General features: G+C 40.6%; 1 protein-coding gene across 19 annotated transcripts in view; it reads left to right on the forward strand.

Annotated features, from left to right (window-relative positions):
- The window catches only part of MFF (mitochondrial fission factor), a 32309-nt gene extending 16540 nt beyond the window's left edge, over window positions 1-15769 (forward strand). For 4 of the 19 annotated variants that reach the window (XM_056121019.1, XM_056121027.1, XM_056121049.1 and 1 more), the window contains 5 exons: window positions 3527-3682; window positions 7517-7549; window positions 9016-9075; window positions 12552-12636; window positions 14927-15769. In XM_056121019.1, coding sequence (XP_055976994.1) covers window positions 3527-3682; window positions 7517-7549; window positions 9016-9075; window positions 12552-12636; window positions 14927-15058 — 466 coding nt within the window. In that variant the 3' untranslated portion in view covers window positions 15059-15769. The remainder of the gene's footprint in view (window positions 1-3526; window positions 3683-7516; window positions 7550-9015; window positions 9076-12551; window positions 12637-14926) is intronic. The other 15 variants (XM_056121073.1, XM_056121077.1, XM_056121079.1 and 12 more) reach the window with 8 other exon arrangements.
- Window positions 15770-20431: the final 4662 nt, after the last annotated feature.

The following is a 20431-nucleotide window of genomic DNA, read 5'->3' on the forward strand; positions in this document are numbered from 1 at the left end:
TAGGATCAATTTTTAGTATAAGGGTACAGCGGTATAAAATTACTAATTTTATAATACTTGCTTAAAATGATTTCAGTGCGTTTTACAATATGTTTCTTTTTCTGGGGCTGGAGAGATAGCACAGCGGGTAGGGCGTTTGCCTTGCACGTGAACGGTCGACCCGGGTTCGATTCCCAGCATCCCATATGGTCCCCTGAGCACCGCCAGGAGTAACTCCTGAGTGCAGAGCCAGGAGTAACCCCTGTGCATCGCCAGGTGTGACCCAAAAAGAAAAAAAAAAACACCCAATATTTTTCTTTTTTTCCTTTTTTTGTTCATTTTGAAAACAAAAGCAGTCAGTAAACCCTTGGTTGAGTGGATGGTTGAATAGGAATGGGGCTCAGTGTGACGGAGTTTCCCGCCTCTACAGGCCAGCTGACCCCGAGCCCGACCACCCAAACAGGGCTTCACCCTTTTTACTCTTACATCGATTTGGAAAAGGACTTGCAGTACTCCTTGCAGCCTTAAAAGCGGACAGCTATTAAAGTACTTACTGCTCTGAATTAGGGTAGTCTCGGTGATCTTATCATTTAGTTTCTATGTGGGTAAAATATACATATTCTAATCCACGGCTTTTAACCTACACATATACTGCCCAATGTGGTCATGAGCTTTAAAAAAAAAAAAAAGAACTTCCAGTTCTGTTTCTGCTATTTATGGTAGTCATATGTAATGATGAAATGCTAAACTTCTTACCAATCTTTGAAGTTTTATTTTCATTTAAGGAAATCCTAATGTTTGATAAAATTTTGCTAGCATTGACAAAAACTTCATTTCTTTTATATTTTATGTAATTTTTTTCTTTTAAATAGCAATTGAAGACCCTGTGAATTTTTTTTCATTTAATATTCCAACTTCATACATGATCTTAAAATTGGAAGAGATTAGCAGAGTTTTAGAGTCTGACCTTTTGTGTAACCCCATCTTGAGGATTCTTGGAAAATCATCCAAATTTAGTTTATATTTCACAAATTTATAAATTACTATCTGGTTCCTATGTATAGATTGGGAAGTAATGAACTTTCAGAGCTTAAATGGTTGCTTATTGCTTGCCTCAGCGTTTTCTCAAGGAAATTAACCATTTCATTTCCTTTATTTTAAATTTTAATGTTTTGGTTACTGCCAGGGATCAGAGGCCCGGACCTCGCACACTTGACGCCCACATCCCAGTGCTGAACTGTGTCCCTGATTCCCCTCTGCCTAATTTTGTTTGTTTGGGGCTCGACCAGCAGTGCTCAGGGGCCACTCTTGGCTCCCTGGGTCACGCCCTGTCAATGCTTGACAGTCAGGTTTGGACCTCGCAGTGCCAGGGGTCGAACCTGCAGCCGTCACATGCAGAACACGTGTTATAGCCCTGGGAGCCATCTCCCCTGACTTCTTCCAATTAGTTTAAGCCTGGCCAAAGCCCAAACTGCTTACACGGGTTGGGTTTATTTCTTGGCATTTTGCTCTGAGATTAAAATTTTTAATATTATAGATTGGGGGGAGATGGCACTAGCGAGATAGTACAGTGGGTCGGGTGCTTACCTTGCACGTGGCTGACCTAGGGTTAGTCTCCTGTATCCCATATGGTCCCCTATGCATTATCAGGAGTAATTCCTGAGCATTGCACAAAACAAAACAAAAACCCTTAAATGTATTCTAAATTTGAAATATATGTAATTTCTCTGCTGATAACGAAGTGTACAGTATTCAGTTTTAACTACCAAAATGCACAAACAAAAAACTTTAAATCAATAGATATTGTACAGATTGGTCTTCTGTAAACTTTAAATTTAGCCAACTACTTGGGCAGTTTTGTAACAGAGAATATGAGATGGACGGCTTATTTTTTCTGTTAATGCGGAATGGGTCTGTTTTTTTGTTTCCCACACATAGCAAGAACCTCCCGGTTTGCCCTGAGCTGCCGGGAAGTCTTGAGTGCGGGGGTCAGGCGCAGACTTTGTGCTTTCAGCTACGCTGACCCTTTCATTCTTCTCGGGTGCAGAGCTTGGGGTCTTCCAAGTGTTTCTGGGCCAGCTGGACGTTCGGTCTCTGGGCACAGGTTTAAGGTGGCCCTTGGTGAGCTTGCATCTGAAAATTTGTCTTTGTCTGATTACCCTTAGTGAACTAATCTTCAGCCCTGACAGATTGGATTTCTCACTGCCCAAACCTGACAGACCTTTCGAAGCAGCTTTTGGGAAACAGGCCTGGTTTCCATTTTTATTGTGCTATTGATCTTTGGGCCATGAAGATTTCCAGAATTATTCACAAAAAGTGTGCATATTTTGTTTAGTCTTCTAGGATTCTGGAACTAGTCTGTGATAGCACTTATTTTGGCGGCAAATAACAGCGTTAACTTAGAAAAGGTTATACAGAGCGAAAGATTTTCAAGTGTTCACTGTCGATTCCACTTTTACTTTTGAATCATATACTGGAGAACAAGGTTGGTTTTGCCTAAAGTTTTTGGCCCTGAAATTGAGGGAAAAAAAATGCCATGGTCACGGTCCCCTTATTGTAATAAAATCCTTTGTTGTAGCAAAACAAGTACCATAGCCGAGTTGTTAGTCAGATGTCTCTTATGGAGTAGTCATGTTCTAACAAACACCTCTAAAAATACTGACAGCAGGCCTAAGAGTTGAGATTAGAACTCTAAAATTGCTTCACTGAAGTATGTTAAGCTTTTCTGAGTCACTGTGAGTTGAGGTCACAAAACTGTGACTCTCAGCTCACAAGCAAAAGAGTGATTAGGATTATTGTCACCTAAAAGCCCAGAAATGGTTGATGCTTGCCGTCTCGGTAACATAAGACACGGTCTTGCCCTCCGCCCTCATCACAGAATTGACGGTAGTTTTAATGATTTAGCCATTTAGCTGAGGAGCCTATGCTTGGTCATAATGAAATTAATCAAAATGCTTTTTGTTCTAGCTTTTATGCAGCTGCGGTTCCAATTTTTATACTTTGCTCCTCCTGATTTCAGCTTGGTTTCATTGACATGTCCTAGACTCTGCTTTCTTTGCTGTCTCTGTGGAGTATTTAAAACTGCCTTGGCCATGGAAGCCCTTTCGACTTGTTTTGACATCTCTTTTTCCAGAGTTCTCTTCCGCTTCTGATTATTCCTAACAGGCAGCACAGTGTTGTTGGTTAGAGGATGGTTTAACTGGAGTCTGTGCGCTAAATAAAAATGCTGCTTTCAGAGCCAAGGGTTGAACACAGCCATGGCCACGCAGATCTCTTCCTCCCAGAAGCTCTTTCCTTCTAGTGTGTTTCTTTTGATATCGAAGACGACACAGTGCTGCGTTGTAGTTTTGGTTTTGTTTATTATTTTTTTTTAACAATGTCTATTAACGTGTTTGTCTGCTTAGGGGGAAGTAAGGGGTGGGGGAAAGAGAGCAAGGAAAATGTCGGTAATTCTTAAAATATAAGTGTGGGGAAACTGCTCCGCTGAAGTTTCATGAAAATCTGACTTGAGTGTTTTTCTCTTCATTTGCTGTGCTTATGTAAACAGTGTGACACCATCGCCACAGGTTCGGGTGTGTCCTCCCCATATGTTACCTGAAGATGGAGCTAATCTTTCCTCTGCTCGTGGCATTTTGTCGCTTATCCAGTCTTCTACTCGTAGGGCTTACCAGCAGATCTTGGATGTGCTGGATGAAAATCGCAGGTGATTGGCCATCAGTGACTCTTGCCAGTTTGATTGCATATTTTGGCTCCTTATAAGTGGACTTTGGTGTCTTTTATGTTTGCACCTCCATCGCTTTCTACTCTGCGCAGTGGTTTAAAAAACAGCTTGCTTTGCTTTCCTTTAATTTGAAATTATTGTCCAAAATTCACATTTCGCAACATCTATTAGCTTCTCTTTAAACAGAGAGAACGCAGTTACTAACTATACATGGGAAGTGTAAGGATTTTTTTTTTTCAGTGTCTCTGTCAAGCAATTTTAAGCACTTTGATTGTTTTGGGGTATGATAGGGGTACTATTAGATGTTGGTCCAACACATACCAAGTTTCTTTAGACAGTCTTCGAGCTAATCACTTGCATTAATTGTGTGATTGCGTTTAATGAAGCAATTTGAGAAGATATCAGTGTAGCTTCCAAAACAGTTTTTTGTTTAATTTTTTAATTTTCTTTTCCCTAAGAATTTTTCAGCCCCTCTCGGAGAGCCCGGCAAGCTACCGAGAGTATCTCGCCCACGCGGCAGAGCCTGGCAAGCTACCCGTGATGTATTCGATATGCCAAGCACAGTAACAACAAAATCTCCAATGGAGACGTTACTGGGCCCGCTCGAGCAAATCAATGAACAACGGGAGGGCCTTTACCTTTACCTTTTAAGAATTTTTAGGCTGCTAGTAAATGCTCCAGGTATAGCCATATCAGTATTAATAATTCACCTCATGTTTGAATATCTCCAAGTAAAACTAGTGTTATATATATATATATATATATATATATATATATATATATATATATATAACTGGGTCATTCAAATACATTTTTATTTCACTCCTTCTCTCACTGGTTTTTCTAGACTTTACCACCACTAATTTAGTCGCTGTATTTGTTTCCAACACCGTACCAGAGAATGTTTCACGACAGGTGAATCATTTTTAACATATCCTCCGGCCAAGAATTTAGTGTCTCTCCTATGCTCTTTGAAGCTTCCAGAACTGTCGTGGAAATTGGGAAGCTGCCAAGCAGCGTGGGTTACAAGAGCAAGGTGGACCCCAAGGGGCTGATCAGATTCGGTCCTGATCCATCTCTAGCTAGCCAGCTGCGTGGTGCCGGATGGCCGTGGACTAGCCACTTAGCTTCTCGGGGCCTCTTTCTCCTCATCCATTTTATTTTTAAAAATCATAATAATAGCATTACCTCACTGTCTGGATTCTTGGAGGACACTTCCCCTGCCTCCACTTTTTTTGTAAAGACAAAAGGGATAATGGTTTCTAGTTTATGAGTGTGGTGGTAGGGTCTTCAGATGAGAGTGACTAAAGTTTCTAGTGCACAGATGGCAGAGAGAGAGCACAGTGGGTAGGGCCTGGCCTTCCACATGGCCGACCCATGTTCGATCTCTAGCATCCCATATGGTGCCCAAGCACTACCGGGAGTGATTCCTGAGTGCAGAGTTAGGAGTAACCCCTGAGCATCGCGGAGTGTGGCCCAGAAACAAAAAATAAAGTACGTAGTACTTAAAAGCTGGTTTTACAAAAACCAGTTTTCTCACCCTCCTTAATATATTATGATACCAGAAGCCCTGTTTTAACACTTTTAATTACAGTAGCTTGTTGAACTATCATATCATGGTGAAAATACCAAGATATTTATAAATCCTTTGTAGTATAAATGGGCTGGAGCGATAGCACAGCGGGTAGGGTGCTTGCTTTGCACATAGCCGACCCGGGTTCGATTCCTCCATCCCTCTCAGAGAGCCCAGCAAGCTACCGAGAATATCCTGCCCGCACGGCAGAGCCTAGCAAGCTCCCCGTGGCATATTCCATATGCCCACAACAGTAACAACAAGTCTCACAATGGAGACGTTACTGGTGCCCACTCGAGCAAATCAATGAACAGCGTGATGACAGTGCTACAGTGCTATGTAGTGTAAATAATAGCTTAAATGACGTTTGAAATGTCATCTAAAAGCTTAAATGACAATTATATGCCCTGCCTCTTAACACATACAGTATAATGCCATGGTGTGAAATGGTTGGATTTTCATTTTTCTCCATAATGGAAAAAAAAAAAAAGACTCAACTGCAAACTTAAATGATCAAAAATTTAAAGTCATATAAAATTTACTTTATTTTCTTTTAATATAAAAAAAAGCCGCCTTATGTGCACCATGATGTTATGGCCACATTCGACCTTGCTCACAGGTTACTCCTGGCTCTGCTCACCTGTCAGTCCCAGTGATGCTTCGGGGATGGATGTGTGATGCCGGGACCAAACCTCGGGCTCCTTCCTGCATGAGAAGCATGTGGTCAGCCTCTCCCATGCTGACCATCTCTCTATTCCCTAAAGTTTTGTCTTTCTTTTTTGTTTTGTCTTGAATTGGCAAATTTAAAATCCCTTTCCTGAGAAGAAATTAATCTTTTCTCATTCACTTAAATAAGATTTTTTTTAACACAGAGTAACCATATTAACAATTCTGACTCCTGGGAACACATCATTAGTGATTATTAAATTGGAACCTGAAGGGATGAGATTGTCATTCGTTTTCTTGGGTGCTTTCAACATTGAGAGAGAGGGTTCTTTAAAAAATTATTATAATTAAATATTTTATGGTCTGAGTGGTGAACAAGACTTAATAAGAAATCTTCAAAATCCATTTTCATTTCTACTGAGAACTTCATAGCATGACTTTTTAGACAGAGAAGCAGGAATGTGAAATTTGGATAATCTCTTTGCATGATATTGTAAAATATTGCTGCTGATAAAGTTTTATAGTGCTTTTATGTTCCTTGCTTTTTTCCCCTTTTCTATTACTCTTGGCTGCTATACTATTAAAACATCTTTGGTCTTATGCCACTACATTAGGTGTATTTAAATTAAAATGAAACTATTTGACAGAAAGACAAAAAGCTCTGCATGCTTCATGCTCATAAGATTGTGCAGATTCACCATCGCTTGACATTATTCTAAGGGGATAATTTATTATTGAAAAGGTTGTGTGTTATTATTTGATTTTTTTCATCAACTTACATGGTCTAAAATCAGACTTGACAGAAAGACAAACTTATACCCTAGGAATGCATTAGAACGATTTATTTATATGCCAGTCAGTATTATGCATCCACCAAAGTCCCTAGAATAAGCATCAGGCATATTCTTGGTTTTTAAGGTGCTCTTACGAATGTTTTCCTTGTCCAGCCGTGCCTATTGCCCAGTGTCAGACATTAACCTTAAAATTTAAAATCTTAGTTCCTATGTCAGAACCATTATTTGAATTGTACAGACAAAAAAAATAGACTTTTTACAAATAACCACATAGACATACACTTAAATATAGATTAGTTAATTAAGCTTTATTTTTAAAGGGTCTTGATTATAGCTTTTTAAGAGGGGATTGTACTAGGTTTCAGGGAATTTCCATAAATAATTGTGCAAGAATCCACATAAATTGCTTAGAAGACAAAGTTGCAGTTAAAGTAGTGCTTTTTATTTAGTTTTTTGTGTGTTTATTTCCTAATGCCCATATTCAGCTTTTATTTATGATACCAGTTTTCTTTTCCTTTTTCAAAAAAAAAATTTTTTTTTTGTAAAATTCATTTACCCACTCAAATGCTGTTCTACAAGTACAGAAACTTGTAGAACCATGGATCTCATTCCCTTTTGTCATTTTACCTTTAAAGCATATTGTTGAACATACTGTCAAACTTTTAAGGAAGGGTGTTTTTAATTTATTAAACCATACTTATAGAAAGTGGTACTTGAATGAGGTTTCTAACTTTGCCAAATACCTGTCTAATTTACTTTTATATTATATGTGTCAATTACCAGTGTGAGAAGACAAAATGAAATACGTTGTGAAAGGTAACTGTATAATTTTCTGGCTCTGCATTCTAAAAGGGAAATCTCTGTGGTGGAATATACTGAACACGCAGGTCTATTTAGGCATAGTAGGGAAGACTTTAGGGGGCCTCATGTTGTGACGTCATCACCCACTCTAACGTCAGTGTAATGCAGGCTGTAGTCAGGAGCAGTTTTCCTTAATGCCACAGAGTAGGATGGGATGGGTTTAAAACCTGCCTCAAACATCTGTGGTTTGTCACTGTTCTTTAAGCCACGACTTAGAAGTCTGACTAGTCTCACCCGAGGTCTCTTAATCTCTTATTCTCTAGGGTCTGGAAATTTCTTTCATACACCAGTAGCGCTCTTAGGAAATATACCAGTAAAACATTACATTTTTCTTAAATAAGATGACCAAAAATTACTCACTTGTCTTGTAGCCAAAATTCTATGGCTGATCCAGCTCTTTGGGATGGGGGAGGGCGGGGGGAATAGCTAGTGTCTTTGGTACTAGGTATTTTTCTGAAACCAGGGATTGTTTTGATACTAAAGTTCAGGCAGAAACTCAGAATACTTAAAGAATCAGACATGCCAAATAGAATTGAAATTCGTATATGGATCCTAAATTTAGCAAAAACGTTACCGCATGCAATAAACGCAAATGTCCTGCGAAATCAAAGGACACCCTAAGACTCAGTGCACATCCCCACAAAGTTTTCCAGCACACCTTAGCCGTTATTTCCAGTAGCCCCGGATGTCCCTTGTCTCTCCAGGTCCGACTCAGCATATTGGATTGGGTTTCCTGTAATATGCTGGAGCATGGCCCTCACAGCCGGTGCCTGCCCTCACCCACCCACCCACCCACCCCTACCCCCAGCTCCAGAATCAAGACTTTGGTTCCTGGGAGCTGAGGATGTGAATGAGACCCAGTGGCATTAAGGTTGCAGGCCCTCCTCAAAGTGAATGAGATGGATTGCGAGAATTGGGGGAATAGGGGAGTCACCTGGGACCTCGAGCCTTGCCCAGGAGCGAAGGTCTTGGCAGGGGGTGATCAGTGGTGATCCTGCACGGGCTGCTCACTGGGTCGTGACATGCTTCTCAAGTTGCTGGTGACTCTTGTTTTGCTTTTCTTTTTTTTTTTTTTTTCCAATTAGGGAAGTGAAACTTTGTAAACAGAGCTGTCCTCAGTCTTGAATTTCATACAATGTAAACACCAAAAATTCTTGGTCGGTATTACTCTTGTCAGCGGAGTATAGACCCCCCCCCCTTATTTTTTAAACCCCAGTTGTATAGTAGTAAAATGTATGAAAATCACGCCACGGAGGACATGTGAGTCAAAGGTTCTGAAAGTATTGGAGAGCTATTATATTGTATTGAGACATACAATATAATCCTGTTTGACATATATTTGTCTTGTTTTTGCTTTCATTTGATTCCTTCTCTGTTTCCTGATTCTGTCTTGTGCCTTCTCCTGCAAACACCTGCCTTAGACCTGTGTTGCGTGGTGGGTCTGCTGCCGCCACTTCTAATCCTCATCATGACAACGTCAGGTAAATGTCGAGACTTCGTAATTCTGAGGGTGAAGCGTTGACTGGCTTTGTATTTTGCAGGAACTGTGCGTCTGGTCGCCCTGCCTCTCGATCATAGCTTCAGCTTCCACTGCTCTCCCTCTGTGGGCACGTCCTGTTTTCCTCTGAGAACAGTAACTCTACTTCATCGTGCCATGCATGCGACCACCAGAGTATGAGGGGGATTAGAAAAAAGGCCTAGAGGCTGGAGCGATAGCATAGCGGGTAGGGCATTTGCCTTGCACGCAGACCCAGCCGGGTTCGATCCCCAGCATCCCATAGGGTCCCCCGAGCACCACCAGGAGTAATTCCTGAGTGCAAAGCCAGGAGTAAGCCCTGTTCATCACTGGGTGTGACCCCAAAAAAAGCAAAAAAGTTAATAAATAAAAGGCCTAATAATAAGGATAAAGTATCATGTGAATGGGTGAGATACTGTAATTCCAATCTTTTTTATAGCCTAGCAAGGAGGCCATGTTAAAACACAATCACACAGTCACAGCCCTCCCCTTGTTCATCAATTTGCTCAAGCGGGCCCAGTAACGTCTCCATCGTGAGACTTATTGTTACTGTGTTTGGCATATGGAATATGTCATGGGGAGCTTGCCAGGCTTTGTCGTGCGGGCGAGATACTCTCGGTAGCTTGCCGGGCTCTCACAGATCACATTAACTCTCCTTCTTCACGAATCATTTTCATTGTTGTCCTACACCCTGTGTCAGCATTTCCATATTTTTGTTGTTGTTGTTGTCTTCCGCGACTTCTTTGCTGTATAGATAAATATCTCCGTAGAGCGTGATCACAGCATTCATCGCCACTTCAGGAAGTTAAACATTTGAAAGGGAATTTTGCTCTAAGATTTGTCACTGTTGAGTTCAGCTTTTCATTGTTCCTTTGGGTCCTTTCACGCATTCAAGCGTTTCTTCCCGTCATGCAAAGGGACTGCTAGAATGGCCCATCCAGTTGCCCGCTTCCCATAACCTGGGGATAGGTGAATACCTCGGTGGTCACAGAAACCGTTACTGTCATTTTTCCAGAGACAGTTTTGTTTAAGTGGAAATGTATTGTCAGTAGCACTGAATTTAAAACTAAGCATTATTTCTATGATAAGAGGAAGCTGGCGCATTCAGTATTAGGCAAGAGAAGAGAAAAATATCAGTTATCAGTTTCTTGTTAAAACTGAATTCACTTAGAGGACTTGAAATGTGCATAGTCCCCCACCACTCTGCTCACTTGGATATTAATTGGATCTATTGAATATTTTAAACCTACATGTTTCCCATAAGTCTGCTCCATTTGCCTTTCTATGAAAATATTTTTAGCTAATGATCTGACTTAGATTTCTAGAAGTGATAAGTGCAGATTTTAGTTTAAAACACCTGGTAAGAGAATGGGTTTGTTTGGGTTTGGCTTTTTATTTTTCTGCTATAAGTTGAATTATGTAATTTCTTCTGTGATCTGAGCAATCATCTCAGATGTGACTTTGGAAGTGGATTTATTTTTATTTTAGTATAGAAAAGAGGAATCTTCAAGCCTTTTTTGCTCGCTAATAGTTGCATCTTAATGCTCAAGAAGATAACTCCAGATGTTGGTAAATGTACAGCTCTTGTGTTTACTTGGAAGCTTCTCTCACTGACGTAGTTACTCTTACGGGGTTGTAGGTTACTTACTGCCTTTCCATGAAAAAAGGGGTACTTGAATGTAAAAGTTACCTTCCACATAAAGGAATACTGAAATTTTTTTAGATTACTAGAGTGGGTACATACCACCTATCATTAACACTACAACATGTGTAGTTCCTATGAGTGATCAGGATCAATACACCAACTCATACCATGATATATTATTATAAAATTTTCACATACTTTATTAAAATATTTTTGGATTATTTCCAGTGGCATTTAAAACAAGAATTTTTGAGATGACCTCTCTTTAATTTATCTGTATAAAATATTTTATTTAACCCTTTTACATGACGATATGCTTTTAGGTATGGGACTTTTTAAAATAATAGGATACTTAAGCAGTGAACCAAATGCAGATTATATAGGAATAACGCCTTCAATTCAGTTTATTTATATTTTCTTTGTTCAGAAAGTTGTGCCATTTTACTGAGCTAACCACATGGGAATAAAATAGGATATACTATAAGGTAAACTGTTTGGTATGTAAGTTGCATTTCAGTAGAAATGCCATTTAAAATTTAAAGAAATGGAAGTCTTGACATAAGGAAAAATATTTTTTGTGTATATTTGTTCCTGAAAACTTCATTGTCATTTGTGTAAAAATCAATGTCTTTGCCCCTCCCTGAAAAATGCTGGGGTCCAAACCCAGGCAGGGGTCCACATGTCGGGCAGAGCTCTACCCCTGGACCTCACCGCCCAATTTGAGAAAAACTTTTTAATATACATTCTGTTCTTAATGTATAGTAAGAACATTAAGAGCCTGGCAAGCTACCCATGGCATATTCAGTATGCCAAAAACAGTAACAAGTCTCACAATGGAGACGTTACTGGTGCCCACTCAAGCAAATTAATGAACAACAGGATGACAGTGCTATACATTCTGTGGAGTTTGTTTTAACATCTTTTAGTGCTTGGGGGAGTGAAGGAAGGGGCAGCTAGGGGTGTACACACGCAGTGCTCAGGACTTCCTTCTGGCTCTGTGCTTAGGGCTTAGGGGGTCACTCCTGACAGTGCTGGGGGGGGGACCATATGTAGTTCCCGGATTTGAGCCAAGGTGGCCTGCAAGTCTCGAACCCAGAATTATCTCTTTGGCCCCAGCATGATCTTTATAAAACAGTCTCCTAGTTATTCACTGTGGAACCAATTCTGGATCCGAATGAAGTAGCACAACTTTGTAATTGGTTCTGTGAGACGTACACAGAGTAAATGAATGAAAAGAAGAAATGAGAAGTAGAAATGGTGAAGGAAGTGGAGTCATTTTAAAAATCAAGAGTGATTTTCACTAGAATGGGTTTGATTTGTGTTCCCTGTCAGTGAATCCCAAGCATGACGCTTCCAGAACGGCATCTGTGGGAGAATTTTTGTCTATTTGGGGGGCGGAGGAGGACATCAAGCCATGCTCAGGGCCTATTCACAGCAGTGCTGGAGAGTGAACCCAGGGTCTGGTCTGTAGGCATGCTCCCCAGCTCTTTGGCCTGGTTTTTCATTTTGTCCCATGTAGACTAGCAGCTCTCATATTCTTCAGGCAGGGCTCCTTGTTAGCAAAGCCAGTTCCTCGGTTTCAAAACTGTCACCGTATTTATGTCTTTTTACACTCTTTGGGGCAGTTTTCCCATTGTGGTGGTAGTTGTCGTCTAAAGATCTTCCCTTAATTACTAAGAGAAGGTAAAATATTTTAAATTACATTATTGACTACTAGTCTCTCGAACAAAACACCTTGCCAGCAACCCTTATTTTCATTCTCATACTGTGTTATGTTTCTCCGTCTTTCCTGCCAGATATGGCATGTCAACTATAGATACAACAATTGAAGGGACTTCAGAAGACATGACCGTGGTAGATGCCGCTTCATTAAGACGACAGGTAGGTAATGTGCTGGGAATTGTTTTAAGTTGTATTCTGACGATATTTGAAAGCAATAGTGTCTGTTCACAAAATGTTGATGGGCTCTCACCACGTGTGTTCTGTGACCGGCCTGCCACCGCCACTGCCAACAGACACGTGAAGGAGGGAACAGGGCCACCAGGCTGGTTGTTGATCAGTCGCCGTTTATTCCAGTCTTTGCCCAGACATTTACTCCATTCTCCCAGCACACCTATTCTCACAATCTGGCTCAGACCCCCAACTCCAGTCTCACACTGCCCCTCTTTCTCATCTCCTACTTGCCCCCATGCTAGTCTCCCCATGCCCGGTCTCTCTGTCTTAGTCAAGATCCAACCTCCAAAGTTGAGGGTAGCAGATATACCCAGGCTAGAGGGCACAATCGACAATGAAAGCCCTTCCTTCTGGGAAACTCTTCTAAAACAAAGATCTCATCCTGCTAGGAGATCCGCTCAGAGCAGAATTTCATCCAAGGGCGTATTTCTCCTTTCTTTAGTCCATAATCATTTAAATGGTCATCTTAAATTTACTTTTTTCTAGTCATTTTGTGTGGACACAGTAAGAGATCATCTCGCTATAGATCCCGGACTGCCGTCCTCAGTCCAGATTAGTCCTTCCTAACCCTAGCAGGGTCCTTGTCTAGTCACTTCTTTTTAGGTCATGACAGAATTTGTCCATGACTGTGCTCTTATGAGTTTTATGGCACCTGACCTGTCCCCTTTTGATGCCAGGGTAGCTTACCACTTGCCCTGGACCCGTCTAGTTCCTTTGTCACAAAGGACCCTACTTTTGGGGTGCTAGGAATTAAGGGCAACTGAGGCTTAAGTTGAGGAAATATGACAGGTGCTCAGGAGTAAATACTATTTGGAGTCGATTAACTCCCAAGTTATAAAAGCAAACCATTAACTGTCTTCCAGTGTCTATATAAAAAGGAAATTGCTCTAAAGCAAGCTATACAAAGGACATAAGGGAAAGAGAGAAGCAATATTTCACTTACAAATCCAGATATCTCTGAAAAATTTGACTTGACAAGTCACAGGGTCTGGTTAGGGGAAATGAATGATTAACAGATAAGGGAAGCAGAGCACAACGGAGAAGTTAAAGATGAATATCGAGGAAATGGAGTGCTTTGGGAGCATTGTGATGGGTAATACCCAGTAAACCTAAGCTCCTTCAGGTGGTGGAGGAGAAAGGACAAACCAGTGTTATCCTAAACAAACGATAGGTTCTAACTTTTTATCTGCTAGGAACCCATGAGTATCTATTAAAGACATTATTTTTCTGTTTTGGCTAAAGATATATTAAAATATCATTTATATATTTCAATCAGCATAATTGTCATTGTCACCGTTCCTCGCATTGTTCATCGATTTGCTCGAGCGGGCCCAGTAACGTCTCCATTGTGAGACTTCTTGTTACTGTGTTTGGCATATTGAATACGTCACGGGTAGCTCGTCAGGCTTTGCCATGTGGGCGAGATACTCTCGGTAGCTTGCCAGGCTCTCTGAGAGGGGTGGAGGAATCAAACCCAAGTTGGCGTGGTTGACTGCATGCAAGGCAAATACCCTACCTGCTGTGCTATCTCTCCAGCCTAGCTTAATAGTATCGAAGAAAATCTTAAGTGACATCATACTAATCTAGCTGGTAAGGAAGAATCCGAACATTGTAGTAAACCCATTTAGCCACAAGTTTCTTGTGTAGCCCTAACAGCTATGTGTGAGAGCGTCACTGGATAACCCACTGCCTTCGGTGTACAAGCCAAAATGCCAGGGATCTGTAAGATAAATCCTGTCTTGGGGTTCTGGTTCACATCTGCATATTTCTAATATGTTGTTCCCCAGCCTCTTTGACTATACAGTCATTCTTTCACAGGGGAAGGCATAGCACTGTTCGGCTGGATCTGTGCCAAGGAAATGGAAAATCCACCCTTTCCAACACAGAAGTGACAGGGGAGAGAGGGAGAATGATGCTGAAGTGACTTTAGGCTCTTCATATTCATGTACATACAACAAGTCTCACAATGTTACTGGGTCTGCTCGAGCAAATCGATGAACAATGGAGTGACAGTGACAGTGACATATATATATGAAGAGCATAAATATATATACATGTATGCATATATGTGTATAATACATATATATTTACTCCAGATGAAACTTTCCGTGTTGTAATGATTCTTTGAACTAATTTTACTCTTACTCCTTTATCAAAATCTGCTTCATGCATTAGAGCTTATTTGTTGATTTGTTGTTTTTTTTGTTTTTTCACTTAGATAATCAAACTGAATAGACGTCTCCAGCTTCTAGAAGAGGAGAACAAAGAACGCGCTAAAAGAGAAATGGTCCTGTATTCAATCACCGTAGCCTTCTGGCTGCTGAATAGCTGGCTCTGGTTTCGCCGCTAGAGGGAATGTCCGCTCTCCAAAACACTGTCTCAACAGCTGAAAATATAAAGAATTTGCAAACTTGTTGGTTTCTGTCTTTGCTGTATGCCATTATAGCCCATCCCGTGAAAATGTATTCTCTCCAGGTAGGCAGGGACGGACTGACAGCCGCAGAAGTTAAAGGTATGATCTGTCACTCGTTGTATTCACGTGTAGCTAGTTCGGCAGTAACACCTACTTAAAACTCTCCCTTTGCATGTTCTGTAAATAGCTCTAGGGGTGGGAGTTTTTGGGTTTCGTTTTTTTGTTTTTTGTTTTTTGGGTTTTTTTCCAGGAATTCAGTTTTGGGCCACAGCAATCTGCACAGCTGATTCTTTGAGTGGGAGAAAAAGATGCATAGAGAATGAACTTAGGAAAGTATAAGAGAAAATACTTCCTTTGACTTCCTGTTTCTCAAGCCCTAGTGAGCAGTTTTGTTAATAGGCATTTCTGCGTCTGCATTTCAACATGAATCAAGCCACCTCATGTTTCACGGTCACGTCCATTAAAATGATTTCTAACATTTCAGCAGTTTATCTAATACTTGTGTAAAATGTGAGTTATTTTATTTTAGTTTTGCAGATGGTTTTCTATGAAGTACATTTTTACTAAGTCTATATGTGTGAATGATTTGGAAAAAAAACTACAAAATAAGGTACAAATGTAGTGTATTTAATAAACTGTCAACGCAAACACTGTCTGTGGAAAGATTTATTTCACCATGTTGTTCTGTGATTCCTGTTTTCTCTCAGGAGCAAGTGATCATAATAGAACCACTGAGTTTCCTTTTGGCTCTTCCTCCTGGTAGTAAATGGTGAGCACTGGTTGCATTGAGGTGATTTGCTTAGTAGCAGTAGTTATTAAGCAGTCTGAATGAAAGCACCTGGAATCCAGTATACTTATTCTGTTGCAGAATTTATCGAATACATTAAATCTCTTGCTACTTACACACACCTATGAAACTAATTTCCGGGAACCTCTTACTTCTCATTTTTTCCCCCTTTCTTAGTTTGAAACGGATAGCTTTTTATTAATATATGCTATTTACCACACATCTTCAGCATTTTCCTTTAAAGGCTATTTTATTTTATTGAAAAGGCAGTTGAGGGGAAGTTTTTGGATTTGAGTGGATTTTAGTGATTCTAATCTTTCCTCTTGTTCTTCAAATATGAAATTACTAGAAGGAGTCTTCTCTGCACTCCCTGGGTTTATAATGTTTATGACAATATTTTTCTGCATATAAGTCTTATATTTTCACTATATCTTTTTTTTTTTCTTCTTGGGTCACACCCAGCAATGCTCAGGAGTTATTTCTGGCTCTGCACTCAGGAATTACTCCTGGCGGTGCTTGTGGGACCTTATGGGATGCTGGGGATTGAAACCAGGTCGGCCGCGTGCAAGGCAAATGCCCTAACCACTGCACTATCACTCCAGCCCCGATTTTCACTATATCTTAATGATATAAATATATTCTAGGGGCTGGAGTGATAGCGCAGTGGGTAGGGCATTTGCCTTGCATGCAGCCAACCCGGGTTCGGTTCCCAGCATCCCATGTGGTCCCCTGGGCAACGCCAGGAGTAATCCCTGAGCTCCACCGGGTGTGACCCAAAAAGAAAATACATATATATATATATGTATATATATGTGTGTGTGTGTGTGTATACACACACACATATATATATATATATATATATATATATTTTACCCCTCAGCACATATCACAAGTCATTTCTATGAATAGTCCTCCATTGAAACCACAAAAACTATTAAAAAGAAAGTTGATGGCTGGCATTGCTTCTTCTTTCATTGGCCATACATGAAAAGAAGTCCACAAAAATAAAAAAGTAATTCATGGAAATAAAAATGAAGGCACTTTTTCTCCTTACCGGGGGCAGAGTGAAACTTAGAAAATAAGCATAAATCAAAGTTTTGTTGCCATTGTGGTCATTTCTATGAAAGGGAGAATACAAAAGGAGAGGCAAAGGAAACCTGTCTATTAGGTGGTTAGAGAACAAAGGTTTCAGTCTAAGTGGCACAAACGTCGCAGAGTCTAAAGGATGAAGAGGATTCAGTGTGACCAAAGTGATGAGGGGCTGGTTGAGGAGAAGCCTTGCTGAGGTTGTGGAGTAGCAAAGAGCTGATGGATGGATGAATGAAGAACATGACCTTGTTCTACAGTTCTTTTACGATGTGGATGGATACTAACATCTGTGGTACATTTTTGACAGGCTTGGGGCAGTGCTAAGTAAGTTCATGGTAATCTTGTGTGCTGGGAAGACTTCTTCAAAAAGTTGTTTAAGTTTAGACTTTTAGGATAAGGAACTGTTTGTAGGAGCATAGGAAGATGGGCTTAATGCTGTAAATGGGTTCAGAAAACAAAAGGACAATAAATTGTTGACATTACCAGCTATAAGTATTGTATTTGTAGATCCTTATGCCTGGTGAACAGAGCAAAATTGAAATAAGGCTGAATTCATCAATTTTGGAATTTTCATTTTTTTATTCATTTTATAATTTTACAAATCACTTTTTAATTTGCCTTTTAAAAATTGCTGTATGGGGGCTGGAGCGATGGTGGAGGTAGATGCTTGCCTTGCATGTGGCTGATCCGGGAATGATCCCAAGCACTCCATATGGTCCCCTGAGCAGTGCCAGGAGTGATCCCTGAGCACAGAACAAGTAGCAAGCCTTGAACACCTAAGGATTTAAAAACGTACGTTTCTGGTGCTTTTTAAAATTATTCTAAACAATGAAAGCATGCAAGAATAAAAGTATAAATTGTCATCTACCTATTATCTGACTATACTAACATTTTTTTATTTTTTTTACAATATTTTTTCGGTGTGTCATTTTCCCTTAAATAGTGTAGGATAACACTCTTTTGTCCTTCCTCAAGTAGCTTAGGTTTGTCAGGTCACACCCATCTAAGGACACTGAACTTGTAAGCAATGTCCTTTCTGTGTGTACACAGGAAGACAGTTAATATTGTGCTTTGTAACTTGGGAGTTGATTGACTCTGAATAATATTTACTCCTGGGCATCTGATTTCTTGACTCAGTTGCCCTTAGTTCCTAGCACCCCAAAAAGCAGGGTCCCGACGAGGGACTGAATGGACCCAGGGCAAGAGGTGAGCTACCCTGGCATCAAAATGGGCCAGGCCAAAGAGCCACGATACTCAACTATAAGTTGAGGGCATGATCATGGACAAATGCTGTCATGATCCAAAAGTAAGTAACGACGAGACTAGGACCCTGCTGGAGCTAGGAAGATTAACCTGGCCTGAGGACTGCGGAATGTATAGTGAGATGTTCTCAGGAAGATATTACAACTATTTAAGTAGATTACTAACTGAGGGAAGAACACACCCTTGTTGGGATCCCACCCTTGAGCGGATCTCCTAGTAATCTGAAGTAATCTCTGTAGATGAGATTTTATCCTTGAGTTAATCTCCTGGAGGAGTGGTCTTACCTCTCTTTGTTGATTCGTCAGTATTCAACCCACCTTTATGTCACCGCCTTATGTGACTGCTATATAAACTAAGACATAAGCTCAGAGAAGGGGGTCAGAAGCGAGAGAACTCAGGCTCCAGAGATCCAGAGTCAGAGCCAGAAGGAGAGAGGTTCCAAGATTGGGGCCCAGGAGAGAAGGAGGCAGAGAAAAACAGGAGTGAAGAGGATTGGAATAAACTACTATTGATATAGACCGGCCTGGCCCTCGTTTCTTCTTCCGTCTGCCCTTGGCCAATAGCTGTTCCGATCCAGGCCACACACAGCAGCTCAAGAGCACCTAACGCAAGCAGTGAGACGGTGCCATCCAGTGAGCCCGTGAACACACAACCTTCGGTGTGATAAGATTTTACAAAATAGTACTTTTTTAAAAAAAAAAAAAAAGTTTTCTTTTGAAACATAAATCATTATTAGACCAGAGAAATTAATAACATTTAAACCAATTCACATACAGTGTTTTCAAGTTATGCCCAGTTGAGTCTGTGAACATATTTCCTTGCCCCTCCTTTTAATCTACAATAGTTCCTCTTGTCCCATCTTCATCTTTTCTAGGCCGTTTTCTTTCTGGAAACAGGAGCCATTGTTTTTATTGACTACAACAAGCCACTGTCCCACCTTTTGGGTTTGTCTACAGATTTTCTTTGAATTTCCTGTAAGTTGGGAATTAAGTCTCATTAATCTTTTTATTCAGGGTATATATTTATTATTTTTTAAACTTCATTTAGTAGAGCTGGAGCCATAGCACAGTGGTAGGGCATTTGCCTTGCACGCGGCCAACCCGACTGACCCAGGTTCAATTCCTCTGCCCCTCTCGGAGAATCCAGCAAGCTACTGAGAGTATCTCGCCTATACGGCAAAGCCCAGCAAGCTCCCAAGAGTTTTTCGCCCTCAGGGAAAGCCTGGCAAGCTACCCGTGATGTATTCGATATCCAAACACAGTAACAACAAGTCTCACAGTGGAGATGTTACTGGGCCTGCTCGAGAAAATTGATGAACAACGGGAGGACAGTGACAGTGACATGTAGTAGCAATGAAAGTATGAAGTTGTCCATGATTGGATTTCAGGCATACAATGCTTCAACACCATCCGTTCATCAGGTCCGCTTCCTCCACCGTTTCCCACCACACCAATCCCGGTTTGTCTCCCACCCACCAATCTGCTTCAATGGGAGGTGCGTGCATATATTTAAGTTTTTGCACTATTGTTAACAGTACTGTTGCTGATAGCGTTTCATGCCTAACATTTTACCATCTTTCTCCACCACCAGCTCGAACACCTCTCCCCCATTGTTGTAACCCCTCCCCATCCTGTACCTTAGCTCTTCACCCAAGTGGCATTTTTCCTACCTATATACCATATGTAATAAGTACTTATTATATATCATATGTAAGAAGAATAAAGTTAACATTAGCAGGCAGCAGTGCTTTATTTTGCTTTTGATTCTAGATACTTGATTTTTTGTTTGTTTGAAGCAGAGTGACTTTAAGAGAAATGTGTAGTCTGGTTTACTTTTTTTTTTTATTTCTGAATTTAAAGATTTCTGTGCCAGGAATGGAACCCCATTCTCAAGCTCTACCCCTAAACCATATCCCCAGGCCCTAGTTTGGACTATTGAAACCTCTTTCCAAGGACCAGAGAGCTAGTATGAAGTTGCAGAGCCAGGAATTTGAATCCATGGGGTTGAGAGTATATGCTTTTCACATAAGTTGCATGTGTTTCATCATCGAGTGTGATATTTAATCAGTCCTCTATAAACATTCTTGTTGGATAGTTAGGTTGTCCAGGGTTTTGTTTTTGATTGCCCCCTTCCCCATAAAAATTAATGTTTCAGGGACAGAGAGATAGTAC

The sequence above is a fragment of the Sorex fumeus genome, unplaced genomic scaffold (assembly GCF_029834395.1).
Source record: "Sorex fumeus unplaced genomic scaffold, SorFum_2.1 ptg000005l, whole genome shotgun sequence".
Lineage (NCBI taxonomy): Eukaryota > Metazoa > Chordata > Mammalia > Eulipotyphla > Soricidae > Sorex > Sorex fumeus.